The 14,123-nt window shown below is 61.1% G+C and overlaps 1 protein-coding gene across 3 annotated transcripts in view; it reads left to right on the forward strand.

Moving 5' to 3' along the window:
• Positions 1-14,123, forward strand: part of LOC114489509 (cytidine monophosphate-N-acetylneuraminic acid hydroxylase) — a 32,811-nt gene that overhangs the window by 10,200 nt on the left and 8,488 nt on the right. For all 3 annotated transcript variants that reach the window (XM_036014986.1, XM_036014985.1, XM_036014987.1), the window contains exons 4-10: positions 4,557-4,666; positions 5,903-6,093; positions 8,379-8,526; positions 8,838-8,919; positions 9,608-9,745; positions 11,879-12,014; positions 13,809-13,949. In XM_036014986.1, coding sequence (XP_035870879.1) covers positions 4,557-4,666; positions 5,903-6,093; positions 8,379-8,526; positions 8,838-8,919; positions 9,608-9,745; positions 11,879-12,014; positions 13,809-13,949 — 946 coding nt within the window. The remainder of the gene's footprint in view (positions 1-4,556; positions 4,667-5,902; positions 6,094-8,378; positions 8,527-8,837; positions 8,920-9,607; positions 9,746-11,878; positions 12,015-13,808; positions 13,950-14,123) is intronic.

Raw genomic sequence — 14,123 nt, forward strand, 5'->3', positions numbered from 1 at the left:
TTTTTTTTAATTCTTTTCTTCTTCATGCTGTTCTGATTGGTTGGTTTTTTTGTTTCCTTATATTCCAAATTGCTGATTTGATTCTTTGCTTCATCCACTCTACTGTTGTTTCCCTGTAAATTGTTCTTTATTTCAATTAGTACATCCTTCATTTCTGACCGGGTCTTTTTTATGCTCCTGAGGTGCTCACTAAGGTCCTTGAGCACCCTTATAACTAGTGTTTTGAACTCTACATCTGATCAATTACTTTCTCCATTTTGTTTATTCTTTTTCTGGAGTTTTGTTCTGTCCCTCCATGTGGGCCGTGTTTCTTTGTGTCCTCATCTTGGCAGCCTGCCTGTGTCTGATTTCATATACTGGGTGGGGCTGCTACGTGTCCCAGGCTTGTGAGCGCTGCCTGATGGAGAGGGTCCGGGGCCACAGCCTCCCCGCCCGCCCGAGCTGGGTGGGTGCTCAACGTGTAGGCTGTGTGCACCCTCCTCTGGATCGCTGTTGGTGCCGTGGGGTTCAGCCACTGCCTGTGTTCCATCTAGACTGGGGCAGCATGAGCTGCAAAGCGGCCTGCAGGCGGCTGCTGCTCCTGCTGGGCTTGGAAGTGCCCAGCGGGGCCGAGTTGCGAACCAAGGCCAGTGGTCGCTAGCGCCAGGCCCGGGGCAACTCAGCAAGAGGTTCGGGGTTCCCTGAGGCCAGATGCTGCTTGTGAGGGAGAATTCCGGAAAATCTGAAGGTTCAGCCAAGACAGGCCACTCACATGCAAAAGCCACTGGAAACAGCTGGAGCTGGCCCAAAAGTCGGGTGGGGCAGGGCCTCAGGGAATCTTCAGGGCAGGGCAAACAGGGTGGGCCAGTTTGGTGGAGTCCCAGACCTGGCGTCCCTCCGCCGGCTCTGTGGGGGGAGGGCTCAGCAAAGGAACAGGGGCCTCTGCCAGCTCTTCCGTCCAGAAAGCTGCCCCCCTCCCCCCATCAGCTCTCGCCCCGATGCCAGTCAATTCAGCCCTTCCCGTCTGTCTCTGGGGCCTTCCAGTCTGCTGCCCCGGAGCTGGAGCTCACAGTGAGTGAGTGAGTCAGAGTGACTCCCTGCCGGGCCCCTTTAAGAGGAACAGTGTGAGACTTCAGAAGTTTCCATCTCCCACAGCCTTGATCCCCGCTGGTTTTTACAGCTAGAAGCTGTGGGACTCATCTTCCTGGAACTGGAACCGTGGGTGGGGGGGCCTGGTGTGGGGCTGGGGCCCCTCGCTCCTGCGCTGCCCCTCCCGAGGTGTCAGCACCACACACAGGTGCGGGGCCCACCCAAGCCGCGTCTCTGCCCTCCTACCAGACGTGACGTGACTTCCTCTTTCACCCCCTCCTTGTAGGGCTCCCATTCAGCTTGACTTCTGGTGGCTCTGAGTGGCAGCTGTTCTGTAGTTCGGGGGTAATTCCGATGTGGCCGTGCGGGAGCCCCGCCACGTTTAGCCACGCCGCCATCCCGACGGGCAGTTTGCCGGGTGGTGGCGGCTCTGGGCGGAGCTCTGCCGGGCAGAGAGGAGGAAGGAGGGCAGCGTGGAGGAAGTAGCTGGGCGTCCTCGCGGCGTCCGGGCCACACGTGCACTTCCAGCGGCTGGAGCACCGGCCACGTGCACTAACTGACACAGTCGGCTGTCGGGCTGCAGAGGGGCAGCGTAAGGGGGTGAACGTGGGTGTCGGAAGCAGCACCTAACGCGGGTCCTCGAGTGCCCGGCGGGGCACGGGGGGCATTGGGGGACTCACAGGGGCCCGCAGGGGCGCTGGCCCCAGGCTCCAGGCTGGCACGCTCTGCGCCCCCAGCCCCCACCCTCTCACCCCTCTCGAGAACCAGTGGACGCTGTCGGGTGCCACCACGTTTCTGGTTTTTAACGTGGTCTTTTAAAAATGAAGAAGTAATACATTTCATGTTCCGCTTGTGCCGAGGTCATTCTATATTTAAACCCCTCACTTCCGGTGCCACAGCTGGGCAGGGTGGTGCCTCGGCCGAGAGGGGGAACTCTGCAGCCCCGGGGGAGGCTGGGAGACGTGGAATTAAGGCCATTCATCAATCTGTTAGCTCAGAGAGAGTTAGCGAGCGCCCACGGGGAGCCGGGCGGGCAGTGTCCGGGCACACTGCTGATCTAGCGGCACAGATGTCACATGCCCCGCTCCGCTGGCCCCGAGTCTCACAGGGGACACAGACCGAGAGCAGACAGCACGAGACGTGTCTGGTGACGAGAGGGCGGACAACAGCCGCGGCCCAGGGCTGCGGAGCACGACTGCGAGGAGAGTGGTCAGCGTGCCGTCCCCGACGAGGTGCCATCTCAGGCCCCCGGAGGCCGGGGCGCGAGAAGCGCGGGGAGCCGTCCGGGGAGCCCGTTGTCGGGGCGCAGAGGGGCTAGCAGTGCACAGGGGAGGGAGAGAGGGGGAGGCGCGGGGCGTTTGCCTTCTCCTGGTCCCGCGGGGCGACCTTGAAGTTCAGCAGCTTACATACGTCTGTGTTCGCAACCACGGGGGGGATTCCAAGACGCACGGCTTTTCATTTCATGGGGGACGTGTAACCTGTGTCTCTCCCACACGCAGTCGTCTGAAAGGGCGCGACGCGTGCTCATCTGGAAAGTGTGCAGGCGACGACCCGCTTTCTCAATACACTCGGAAGAAAGTCAGAAAATGCACGGCCTTCGGGGTGGGGATTGCCCTGATACGGGGGCTCATTGGATTTCACTTAGCAATGAATAGAACTGCTGGCACTTACTAGGATAAACTGTCAGTGGAGGGAGCGAGAGTTCAAGGCGAAAACACTGAAGAACAGAGACGTGGAGCAACCTGCCCAAGGTCGCCCAGCTATTAAGTGGGAGAGTGTGGCTTGAACGTGGCCACCAGGGCGCTGAGCTCTCTCTCACGGCCCCGCCTCCCCGCAGGGGGTCTGCAGGGTCTCACTATTGTCCAGCTGAGTGGGCTCTGATCTGACTGCCCCCTTGACTCAGCCGTCGGGCACCGCTTTCACGGGGGCGGCGGGAAACCCGAACGGGAGTGGCCTGAGCATGCAGCGGGGGCTTCTCCTGCGTCCCAGCGAGCCGCCAGATGGACAGTCCCGGGCAGCCCGGCCGCTCCGTGGCTACCAAGGAGCCAAGTCCGTTCCCTCTTCCTGCTCCTTCCTCCTTGGGAGCTGACTCTTCCTCAGGACCCCAAGGCGGCTGCTGCCCCTCCAGGCACGGCAGCCAAGTTCTGAGCAAGAGGGGCAGGGGGAAAGGCAAACGGGGCAGGGCCCCCGAGCTGGTCCCTCTTCGTCCGGTAGAAAAGGGTCCCTGAAGGCCCAGCAGTCGCCTCTGCTCATTCCTCTCTGGCCGGAACCATCCGCACTGTGCGTAGGAGCCAGGTCTGCGGCCACGCGGGATCGCAAGAAGGCCTAGGGGACTGTGACTTCCTTTGTTGTTTTAGGTTCTTGCTCTGCGTTTGAACATTACACCTGGCACACGGTATTGTACTGGTTTCAGGCGCACAACCTCGTGAGCCAGCACTGGGGCACCCTGCGATGCGGCCACCACACTCGGTCTAGCGCCCATCGTCACGGTGCGAAGCCACCACGACATTACCCGCCTATTCTCCTTCACCTTTTCCACCCACTGCCTCCCCGTCCCCGCCTCCTGGCCACCATCAGTCTGTGCTTTCTGCGAGCCTCTTTTGGCTGGGTTGGGTGGGTTCAGACTTTTTTTCTATGTTCCACACACACGTGAACCCATGTGACGTTTGCCCTTGCCTGACCTCTCCCAGACCTGCAGACCCGTGTCCCAGCTCGCCTACATGGGGTTGGGATGCCCGTCGTAAGGGAGAAGGAGACTAGACCCTGGGCAGGCCCCTGTGGCGTCGGCGCCAAGTGCCTGACATTCTTTGGTGACCCCCCAGGGCCACAGCAGAGACCCAGCCTTGTCCCCAGTGCGGCACCTGGTCCCATCCAGGGCCCACTCAGACGTCTGCCCCATGGGCCTCAAACGCCACCAACTCCCAGTCCCTCTGTTCCCTCTGTGGCCTCCCGGAGCTCCCAGGCCCCTGCCCCTCACACGCAAAGGAGAGAGAGAGAGAGACATCAATGTGTGGTTGCCTCTCATGCACCTCCTCCTGGGGGCCTGGCCCCACAACCCAGACAAGTGCCCTGACTGGGAATCGAACCAGTGACCCTGTGGTCCACAGGGCGACGCTTAATCCCCTGAGCCACACCAGCCAGGGCGCACGCCCTCCTCTTCTTCCTCTTGCTTCCTGCACATGGCCTCTCACGTTGGCCTGAGCGCCCTGCCTTCCAGTCTGTGCGCCGTCGGCCCCGGACCCCTCGCCTGTCAGTCATGCTGCAGTTGCCGTGAGGGTGTGTCTGTCTGTCTGTCTGCGTCCCGGAGTGCGAGGTGGGGGAGAGACGGCCTGCGCAGCTGTCGCCCGGCTCAGGTGGGCGTCCCTGGGGCTGACGTCCCTCTGCCTGCCGGTGCCGCGCACCTGGGCCGCACACGTCCACTCCCGGGGTGCTTCTCAGGGGCCCTGCTTGCTCCCCACCCAGACCTGCGCCCCTCTCTCTGCTTCTAGTGGTTGAAATGGACGAAGACAACGGCCTCCTGCTGCTCGAGCTGAACCCTCCCAACCCGTGGGACGCGGAGCCCAGGGACCCCGAGGAGCTGGCCTTCGGGGAGGTCCAGGTGAGGAACCACGAAAACCGCCGTCCTCTCAAACACCAAAGCCTAGCATGCGCACTCACATGCATATCTGTGCATGCATATGTTACATGTAAGATAAAACTGAGATGTCCGTGCGCACACGCATGTACACCCTGCATCACTGCGCGTGAGCTCTGAGGGGCTTCGTAGGACGCGCCACCGAGTGTCTCTGAACTCCTGAGCCACCGTCCTTGGGAGCGCCCCGGGACTTGGCGGGGACTGCAGGAAAATACATCCAGGAAAACACCAAACAAAACAGCAACACCATTAAAGGAGAGTCCCAGAGGACGGCTGTGCAGCTGTTGGAGGCGGCTCACAGTCGCCAGCTGCCGGGTCACCAACCGAGGACACACGCAGTCACGTGCCCGGCCCTGCAAGAGGCTCCGCCCCCGCCCCGCCCCGCCCCCTGCGTTCCTGGCTCTGGGAGAGCGGCGTCTCCTCCGGAGGAAGCTCTCGGGCCGCCGGGGAGGCGCCCACAGCCGAGAGTCAGTTTTTCTGCCTTATTTGGGAAGCCTGTGAAAGTGGGCAGGGACTCCTTTTCGGGCGGAAGCCGCCGGGAACCGGCCCAGAAGAGGCCGAGTAACTCGGATCCGGGTCCCTGGCCTCCCTCCCTTCCCTGGTACCTCATCTTTTTTCCTGTGGGTCTGCCAGACCCCGGGCAGGGGGCCGCGGAGCGGATGGGCACCCGCGGGCACACCTGGCCCCAGGTCCCCGTTCACGGCCATTCTCAGGGCACCCTGGCCTCCCCAGGGGGGTGTCGGGGCCACTCGGAAGAGAAAGCCACACGTGCCTGCTCAGTGGGGCTGCTGCCCACTCAGCCAGTCTCACCCCAATCCCTCACCGTCTGGCATTGAACCCCCCGAGGCCCGTCAGGACGCTTCCACCTGCCTCCCCTTGTGCACACGTTTGGGGGGGGGGGGGGGCTGCCACAGAACGCACCCTGCAGTACAGACTCAGCAAGAGCGAGACCAGCTAACGCAGGGGCCTGACACCCAGAACTGCCGCGAGCCTTTCCCTGCTAACACACAGCAGCGCCCCTGACCTCGTGCCTAGGTCAGGTCTCGAGGCTCCTCGAGTCCCGCGCACGCGCGCGCTCAGGAGCGGATTCCTCCCATGGGACTCGTGCGCTCACCAGCCCGGGCCCCTCGGGGCCTTGTGGCCTGCTGGCCGCCTGCTGCCACCCGGCCGCCGCCACGGGCATCTCCCTCTCCCCCCCAGGTGACTTACCTGACGCACGCCTGCATGGACCTCAAGCTGGGAGACAAGCGGATGGTGTTCGACCCCTGGCTGACGGGCCCCGCCTTCGCGCGCGGGTGGTGGCTGCTCCACGAGCCGCCCGCCGACTGGCTGGAGCGGCTGTGCCGGGCCGACCTGGTGTACATCAGCCACATGCACTCGGACCACCTGAGGTAGGGGCGCCCGGCCCTCCGAGCGGGCTCCGGGGTCTCGCGCGATCGCGGCTCGCGCCGAGCTGGGGGCCGCTGCGACTGCGCAGCCGCGGTCTGGAGGCGCCTGCACGGCACATGCGCTGGAGGAGCAGCTGTGCAGAGCGGGGGGCGGGGGTCCGGACCCTCACCGCCGGGGTCCGCTGTCTCCCTCCGCCCGCTCCGTAGGAGCCCGGGGTTAACGGCCATCGCAGGGCGTTGGACCCCCTGCGTCACGTCCTTGTTTACGGGGGATCAGCACGCCGCGCACGTTTTCAGCTCTGCCGGCCGTATGGCCAGTGTCACAGCGAGTCAGCTGCACTGTTCAAGTGCCACAAAATGTCACCGCCCTTTTGTTTTCACGGATTGAAAAGAGAGAGGAAAGTGGGGAGAGAGGCATCGATGTGTTGTTCCACTTACTGATATATTCATTGGTTGAGTCTTGTACGTGCCCTGACCGGGGATCGAACCTGCAGTCTTGGCATGTGGGGAGGACACACCATCCAGCTGAGCGACTCAGCCAGGGCGACATCGACTCCCGTTTGGCTTCCCCTTTGGCCATTCTGAAAAGATGAAAACCCTCCTTTTTGGCCGCAGCAGGGGGCCCTGGTCCGCCAGGTCCTGGTCTGTCCAGCCACGCTCACCCCCACCTCTGAGCCTGGAGCCAGCCTCGTGCACTACACTACCTCGTGGGAACCTGGCCCAGGCGGTCACAAAGGAGAGAGGGGAAGGGCTCCTGTGGCCTTACGTGACACAGGGCGCTCGAGGACATAATTAGGTAAACGGGGTCATGGTCAGGGTTAATACCTTGTTGACAGCTGACTGGCCCCTTGGTTTTCTTCTCTCCCAAAGCACATGGTATCTCTACACCACAGATAGTCCCTCCTTTATCTTTCTAAAGGGAAATGGCTTAAAAACTGAGTTGACTGGTTTAGCAACAAATTGCCTGCCACACACTTGCAAACGGAACACAACCCGTGGGGGAAGTGTGGTGCCACGACTAATTAAAAAGTTGCTTATGGTCCCGGCCAAGCGTTCAGCGGGTTGGAGCATCGTCCCATACACCGAGAGGTTGCAGGTTCAATCCCCAGTCAGGGCGCATACAGGAGGCAACTGATTGGTGGTTCTCCCTCCCTCCCTCTCTCTGAAATCAAAAATATCCTCTGGTGAGGATTTATGAAAAGGAAAGAAAAAAAAAGCTGCTTGTGGACTCTCTCAGCGATGGCTTTGTCCCGCTGACGCTCCTGGAGGTGGCCTTGCACAACCCTGTGTTGCGAAAGCCCTGGGGAGGGACGCGGCCCGTGTGAGGACAGTGCGAGCCCCGGGGACTGGCACAGCGGGCGCAGAGAGCAAGCCCACACTGGTCGGCGGTTGCTCCATCGCGGCTGTTAGGTAACGCGGTCACCTGCAGCCCTGAGGAGAGGCCTTTTATGGGCAGACACTGCCGCTTAGGGAAGGTGCGGACTTCTTCACGTCTCTGAGTCCAGTTGCATCCCCACCCCAGACGTGGAGACCGGTCTGGCTTTAACTCCAGGGGTCTGTGTGGGCCCAGTTCTCAGGCACCGGAACGCCGGCTCTCGCCTGCCGCAGTGTCACTGCAGGGCGATGGTGCCCAGTGTCGCTGACCGTCGGTGACAGAAAAGTCACGGAAGCTCCCAACTTTCACTCCTGTCAGCCGTTTCCTTGATGGGCTCTTGCTTTTCAACTGTGGTCTGGTCGACTCATAAACGTGGGGTCACATGTATCATGTGTCTGGTCTGACCCTCCTTTGCTGAAGAGAAGCCCCTCGATTTACAAAACCAAGGGAAAAGGCCAGTGTACTTTCGAGAACAGTTTTTAGTCAAAGAAACGTGACTGTACTGTGTAAATATAGTGAGCATTTTAATGCATGACATTATTAATAGATGCCTATAAGAATTCTCAACAATTAAAAAACCCGCAGGTCCCCCTCGTGCTGTGGCCCGGGCCTCGTTGCCCGGAGGCAGACAAGGGGAACCCTCTCGCGAGTGACTTGTCTCACTCTGCCCCTCCATGGGAACCACCGCTGCCCAAAGCAGCATCCGTGTGGCGGAGGGAACCTGCCCACCTGGCCGACGTACCAGGTGTATGGTAGCTTCTCACATGGAAAAGGAACCTTCCAGCCAATCCGTCGCCTTGAGAAAGACTCTGGCGAGGGTCCAGTTTTGTGGTCACTTGCTTCGTGGCCAAGCATGTCGAGGCTAAAGGACCCCGTTTTTCACCTGTCGCCCTTTCCACCCTTTGGGTCCCAGCTACCCGACCCTGAGGAAGCTGGCGGAGAGGAGACCCGACATCCCCATCTACGTGGGCAACACGGAGCGGCCGGTGTTTTGGCACCTGCCCCAGAGCGGCGTGCAGCTGACCAACATCAACGTGGTGCCGTTCGGGACCTGGCAGCAGGTCAGACGTCCATGTCCTTCTCGCCCCGTCCAGCCCGCCTTCCAGGCCGCAGTTTAGGCGAGCTCGCTGCTTCTGGTTAAAGAGACAGCGGCCCGTTTTCTCTGTGCGTGGCTCCGTGTACACACAGCCCCTGCCGTAGGGCCCCCGGAGCTAGAATCACAGGTGGGCTCGTGGGCAGGACTCCATCACACAGGAAGGAAATCTGGCCCTGGCTCAAGGAGACTTCTTTCCCGAAGTCGCAACAGCTCCCTCCAGGACTGAACAGATTGCTGGCTGACACCCACTGCCGTTGGGTTCTTGTGACATTGCAGGTAGACAAGAACCTTCGGTTCATGATCCTGATGGACGGCGTCCACCCCGAGATGGACACCTGCATCATCGTGGAGTACAAAGGTACTGCCGGACCCTCATCAACGGTGACGGATGAACAGGGCTCGTGGGGGGGCGGGGGTCATAACGGCCGGTTCACCCTGCGTTCACCTCCTTCGTCCCGAGTGTCCGCAGAGCATACCGTACCTGACCCTTGTCTCAGGAAGACGGGCTATCGTTCGGGCGCTCTTTGCAGAGAACCACCACCAGTCTCGTGTGGGGACAGGTGCAAAGCTTTTCCCACAGGGCAACAGATAACCTATACTTCACGTAGAGCAGTTTCTTCAAAACCGCCTTTGTGGGAAAAGCGTCCTTCCCTGATCTGTAATCGTGCTGGACCCCAGCAGACGCGCGCACTCTGCCTCCCGTGTGGGAAGAGCCTGACTTTCTGGCGGCGAGCGCCGGGCGGCGCCTGCGAGAGGCCCAGGTGTTTGCGCTGCCCCAGCCCGTTTCCTTTGTGGGCCCAGGTGTGGCCACAGGGGGCCAGGGACAGTGGTCCGTCTGTGACCCTGGAGTGGAGTCGAGCTCACAGTCCTCACCGGACGCCACTGGGCAATTCAAAATACGCCAGAGAGGGTTTTAGGTTTGAAGTCTCCCCTTGGACGGGAGCAAGTCCCCCGCGGTCACATGAGTCAGACCACGCGGGCTGTGGCGGAAGACTGCCCGCTGCGGAACTCACAGAGCTCCGGTGTTCCCCTTTCTTTCCCCACAGGGCACAAAATACTCAACACGGTGGACTGCACCAGGCCCAACGGGGGCAGGCTGCCCACGAAGGTCGCTCTGATGATGAGTGATTTCGCTGGAGGAGCGTCGGGCTTTCCGATGACTTTCAGTGGCGGAAAGTTCACTGGTAATCCTTTACGTCAGCGCGGCACCCAGGCGCAGTCAGGGCGCTTTGCCAAAGGCCGGGAGCGTGAACGCAAAGATAATGAGGACGCGGTGCCTCCCCGCTAGAAGCTCAAGATCTTAGCGCCAGCCACAGACCAGTAAACTAGAGTTCCCAGCCCCAAGGGTGCTGGTGGAGCCCGGAGAGGCGCAGAGGTGGGCGGGGCCTCGCAGGAGGAGCCACAAGAAAGGACCACGTGACTCACGGCGGAAACCAGGTCGCAGCGAGATTGGTCTGACGGGTGGCGCGGCTCTGAGCGTGTGGTTCAGAACGGAGCGCAGGCAGGTCCCCTGGGCCCCTCTTCAAAGCGTGGGAGAGGAAGTGGGGAGGGAGGTGGCGGCAAAGAGCACAAACCTACAGTTTTAAGATAAGTAAGTTCCGGCGATGCAAACACACAGCGTGGTGAGCGGAGCTGACACTGCAGAGTCCTGCGCCTCAAGCTGCTCACCACCCACAGACACCGGCGCGCACACCGCGCCCATCGCGCACGGAGTGGCGGGGTATTAACCAACCCCTTGCTGTCCGCAGTCGTTCAGCAGCACACGTGTGTATTAAACCACCACGCTGCACGCCTTAAACTTACACCATGTCCTATGTCAACTGCATCTCAAAGCTAAAACAAAGTGTGGGGTCCACAGCAGGAGCCCCTCTGCCCCCCGCTGGGTGAATGGTCTCTGTTTAACACGGTGGCAGGAAGCAGCCCCCCGCAGCATGAGGAAGCCCCCGCCCCGCCCCTTCCTTTCTTCTCTCGGTCCATCCCCCCTTGTTCCGGGACAACGTGAGCCCCCGTGCATGGTCAAGGGGGAAACCGTGTGACCGGAGAGACGACACGTCCCTGCTGAAGGGTGGTTGCCATGATCCCACTCGAGCGTGTGAACGAGTGTGAGTGTGTAAGTGTGCAACTGCATCTGTGAATGTGTGTGTGCACGTGTGAGTGAGTGCAGGCACCAGTGTACTAATGGTGGTCATGTCAAGGCCAGGGGTCACTTATTTTTCCTGTTCCTCAAATTGTCACAGCAGCAGGAGTGCGAACCGCTCTCTGCCGGGTCCCCTGCCCCTTGGGCCCCGCCCACCGCGCCTCTCCCCAGACTGCGCTGTCGCGGCTGTGTGCTCACACCGCCCACCCACACCGCAGCCCCTCACCCGTGCCCCCTGCCCGCTCTGGGCCTTGGCACCTGCTGTTTCCACTTCCTGAGGTGCCACTGTCATTCCGTGCCTACGGCAGATCACCTCTGTGCCCCTGACTCAAATGTCACCTTCACCAACCACAGTCCCGTAACGGCCCTCCACCCACCCATCTCTCCCAGCCTCCATCCCCCTCCCCCCCCCCACCTGTGACCTCTTTCACTTCCTTCTTCGTCCCTCACTCTTTGAAACGCCTCCTTTAGGGGCTTACTCATGACCACTTTCCCTCACTAGAATGCATGCGCCCTGAGTGGCGGGCCTTGCCCACTACTCCATCCTCCGTGCCTAGGGCCGTGCCTAGGGCCGCGTCAGGCGTACGGTGGGCGCTCGGTACACACCGATCAGGGAGTGAGTAGGCAGATGAACAGCCCACGAGGCAGGCATCTGGATTCCACCTTACCCAGGAGGAAGCGGGCGTGGGCGTTTTCCTGGGGCAGCTGTAATTCTGTCCTGTGCTACCTCACTCACCGCTCATGCTCCTGGCCGCTGTGCCTGGGCCCAGGTGTGACGGCCCCGCTTTGTTGCTCAATCCACCAAAACAATATGTAAAGGCATTCCCATGTCAGCCGAGAGTTCATAACCACAAGAATCAGCGTGCCCTTGAAGTGTGCACGCACAGGGAGACGAGCAACCACACGTGAGTGAGTTCAGCCAGGATCCCAGTGAGCTGCCAGGAACCACGGGGTGGTGGCGGGGGCGGGGGGTTCGGTGTCTTTGGCTGATGTGGTAGGGTTTTCCGAGCAACCAGCGGAACTTCGCAGACCTTAGAGCGATGACGCGGAGGTTTGCTGTATTTCTGCGTGAGTCATCCATCCGCTCCCCCTCCGGGGGGAGCCGGGACCCACTGGAACGGTGGCTGACCTGCGATGGCTGCCCACGTAGACGAGACTAACCCGAGCCCTGTCCTTGCAGAGGAGTGGAAAGCCCAGTTCATCCGCGCGGAGCGGAGGAAGCTGCTGCACTACAAGGCGCGGCTGGTGCGGGAGCTGCAGCCCCGGATTTTCTGCCCCTTTGCCGGGTACTTCGTGGAAGCGCACCCATCGGACAGGTATGGCTGGGTGCTGGCTGCCCCTCGCCTCCGGGGGTCACTACGGTGACCTCAGAAGCCATGACGAGTGGCAGCAAAGGTTGAGAATTCAGACTCCGGGGACATGACGGAGGCCGAGCTGCAAGGACCTGCGGATGAACCGCGTCGTGGGCGCTTGTTCATTCACTGGACCCTTGCGCGCGCCGCGCTGCCTGCGGGTCGAAGCGCCCGCCAGCCACACTTCCGTGCATGCGCAGTCGGCCGGCCAGCGCCCCCCTCGGTACCTGCGCTGCCCCTCGGAGGGCGCCGTCTGGGGTCCATTCTGTTAACGACTGTAGACAGGGAGGCAAAGCAGCATCAGGAGGTTACGCAAGGTTGTGGCCGCCACCGCTGTGTTTTAGGAAGAGCGATCGCAGCAGCCTGGTTTAGAGAGGAGCAGGGCGAAGGCAGGGGGCCAGCTCGCCAGCGTTTGGGGACCAGCGGGAGTCGGGGGCTGAGACCGTGGTGGCGTTGCTCCGGGTGGCAGGACACGAGCCGCGCAGGAGGGAGACGCCGCTGAGGCCACGGGGGCAGGGACAGCTTTACCCCTGTCTGCAAAATTAACTCCGGGGCCGTAAGTAACATAGGCCAGGCCCCCTTGGTGCTGTAGGGACACAAACGCTCGCCTGTGTTTTGTGGCTGGGCGCCTGAATGCAAGTATCCGCGCAGTCCAGGAGACCAGACTGCAACTAACTCAGAGAGTAGACTCCCGGCAGCAGCACCCGCACGTGCGTTGCCCGCAGGGGGGCTGAAACCCCGACGCGCCCTGCCCTGGAGCTGCCTTTCTCGCCTGGGCTGCCACACACCCCATAAGGCAGTGCAATGGGGGGCTGCCACACACCCCATAAGGCATTGCAACGGGGGGCTGCCACACGCCCCATAAGGCATTGCAACGGGGGGTTGCGGCTTTTCCCGAAAGGCCGCGGTTTGGACTTAGGTTTGGAAGCTCCCCAACCGCGAGCAAAGGCGCGGTTAGGCTGCAGACCTCAGGAAGGGCCGTGACTCTCGGCATTGTGTTCTTTGGCAACGGTGGATTTTTAGTGGTTTGCAATGAAAAGATTTTTTTTTTGTTTGGACTTACAAACAACAGAAATTTCTTTGTCTCAGTTCTGGGAAGTCCACGATCCCAAGGTGCTGACAGACTTTGTCATGTAACCTCACATGGCGGAAGGGGTGGGAAGTTGGCAGACCGGACTCCCCACCCTGAGGGAAGGCCCCCACCCCCCGCCCGCAGCCTCCTGGGAAGGCTGGGCCTGCCCAGGCTGGGTGGACACAGCGCCGGTCACCTGGGGCAAGTCACTGGGCCTCCCTAGGCCGGCGTCCTTCTCCATAAAAGGAGAGCAATAATGGCGGCTCCCTCGTTCGAGATTGCGAAGACAAAACCAGGTAGCTCATGTGAAGCGTTTGCTATAAGTCCTGACGAGGTGCCCTTACTTAATTAGCGTTCAGTGCGCGAGCGTGCTGTCCCCACCTACCTGTCAGTGTCCTACAGGTGACTTCTTTCCAATGAGGATTGCGTCCTAGATATTGATTCCACATCTAAATGTAAAACCCTATCATTACACGTAAAACCAAGGCGTACACACAGCCTTACCTGCCTACTAATGCTTCCCTGGGTGGGGACCCTGGCCCAGGTCTCCGCTGTCCCCTGGGCGCGCGGAGGGGCCGGGCAGTGAGAAGGCGGAGATGGCAGAATCAAGTCTGTAAGTTTGTCCTCCTGATCAGCCTGCGCCTCGGGGAATGACCCGCCCACCGGGGCTCGGTCTCCTTCTGCAGGTACATTAAGGACACGAACACCAAAAACGACCCGAGCGAACTCAACGACCTCATCAAGAAAAGCTCCGAAGTGGTGACGTGGACCCCCCGCCCGGGAGCCATGCTCGACCTGGGCCGGATGCTCAAGGACCCTACAGACAGGTTCGGCTCGGACGGTCACAGAGATAAGAAGGGTCTGCGTGCTTTCTCGGGTTTTCTCGGGTTTTCCTGGCTGAGAAAACAGAGGGCTCGCCGTGGCCCCGTGACGGGTGGCTGTGTGGGGACGGTGGGCCTTGTTGCCTGGCACAGCAAGGCTGAGACAGAATAAGAAGGCCA

Source organism: Phyllostomus discolor, chromosome 14, assembly GCF_004126475.2.
Source record: "Phyllostomus discolor isolate MPI-MPIP mPhyDis1 chromosome 14, mPhyDis1.pri.v3, whole genome shotgun sequence".
Taxonomy (NCBI): domain Eukaryota; kingdom Metazoa; phylum Chordata; class Mammalia; order Chiroptera; family Phyllostomidae; genus Phyllostomus; species Phyllostomus discolor.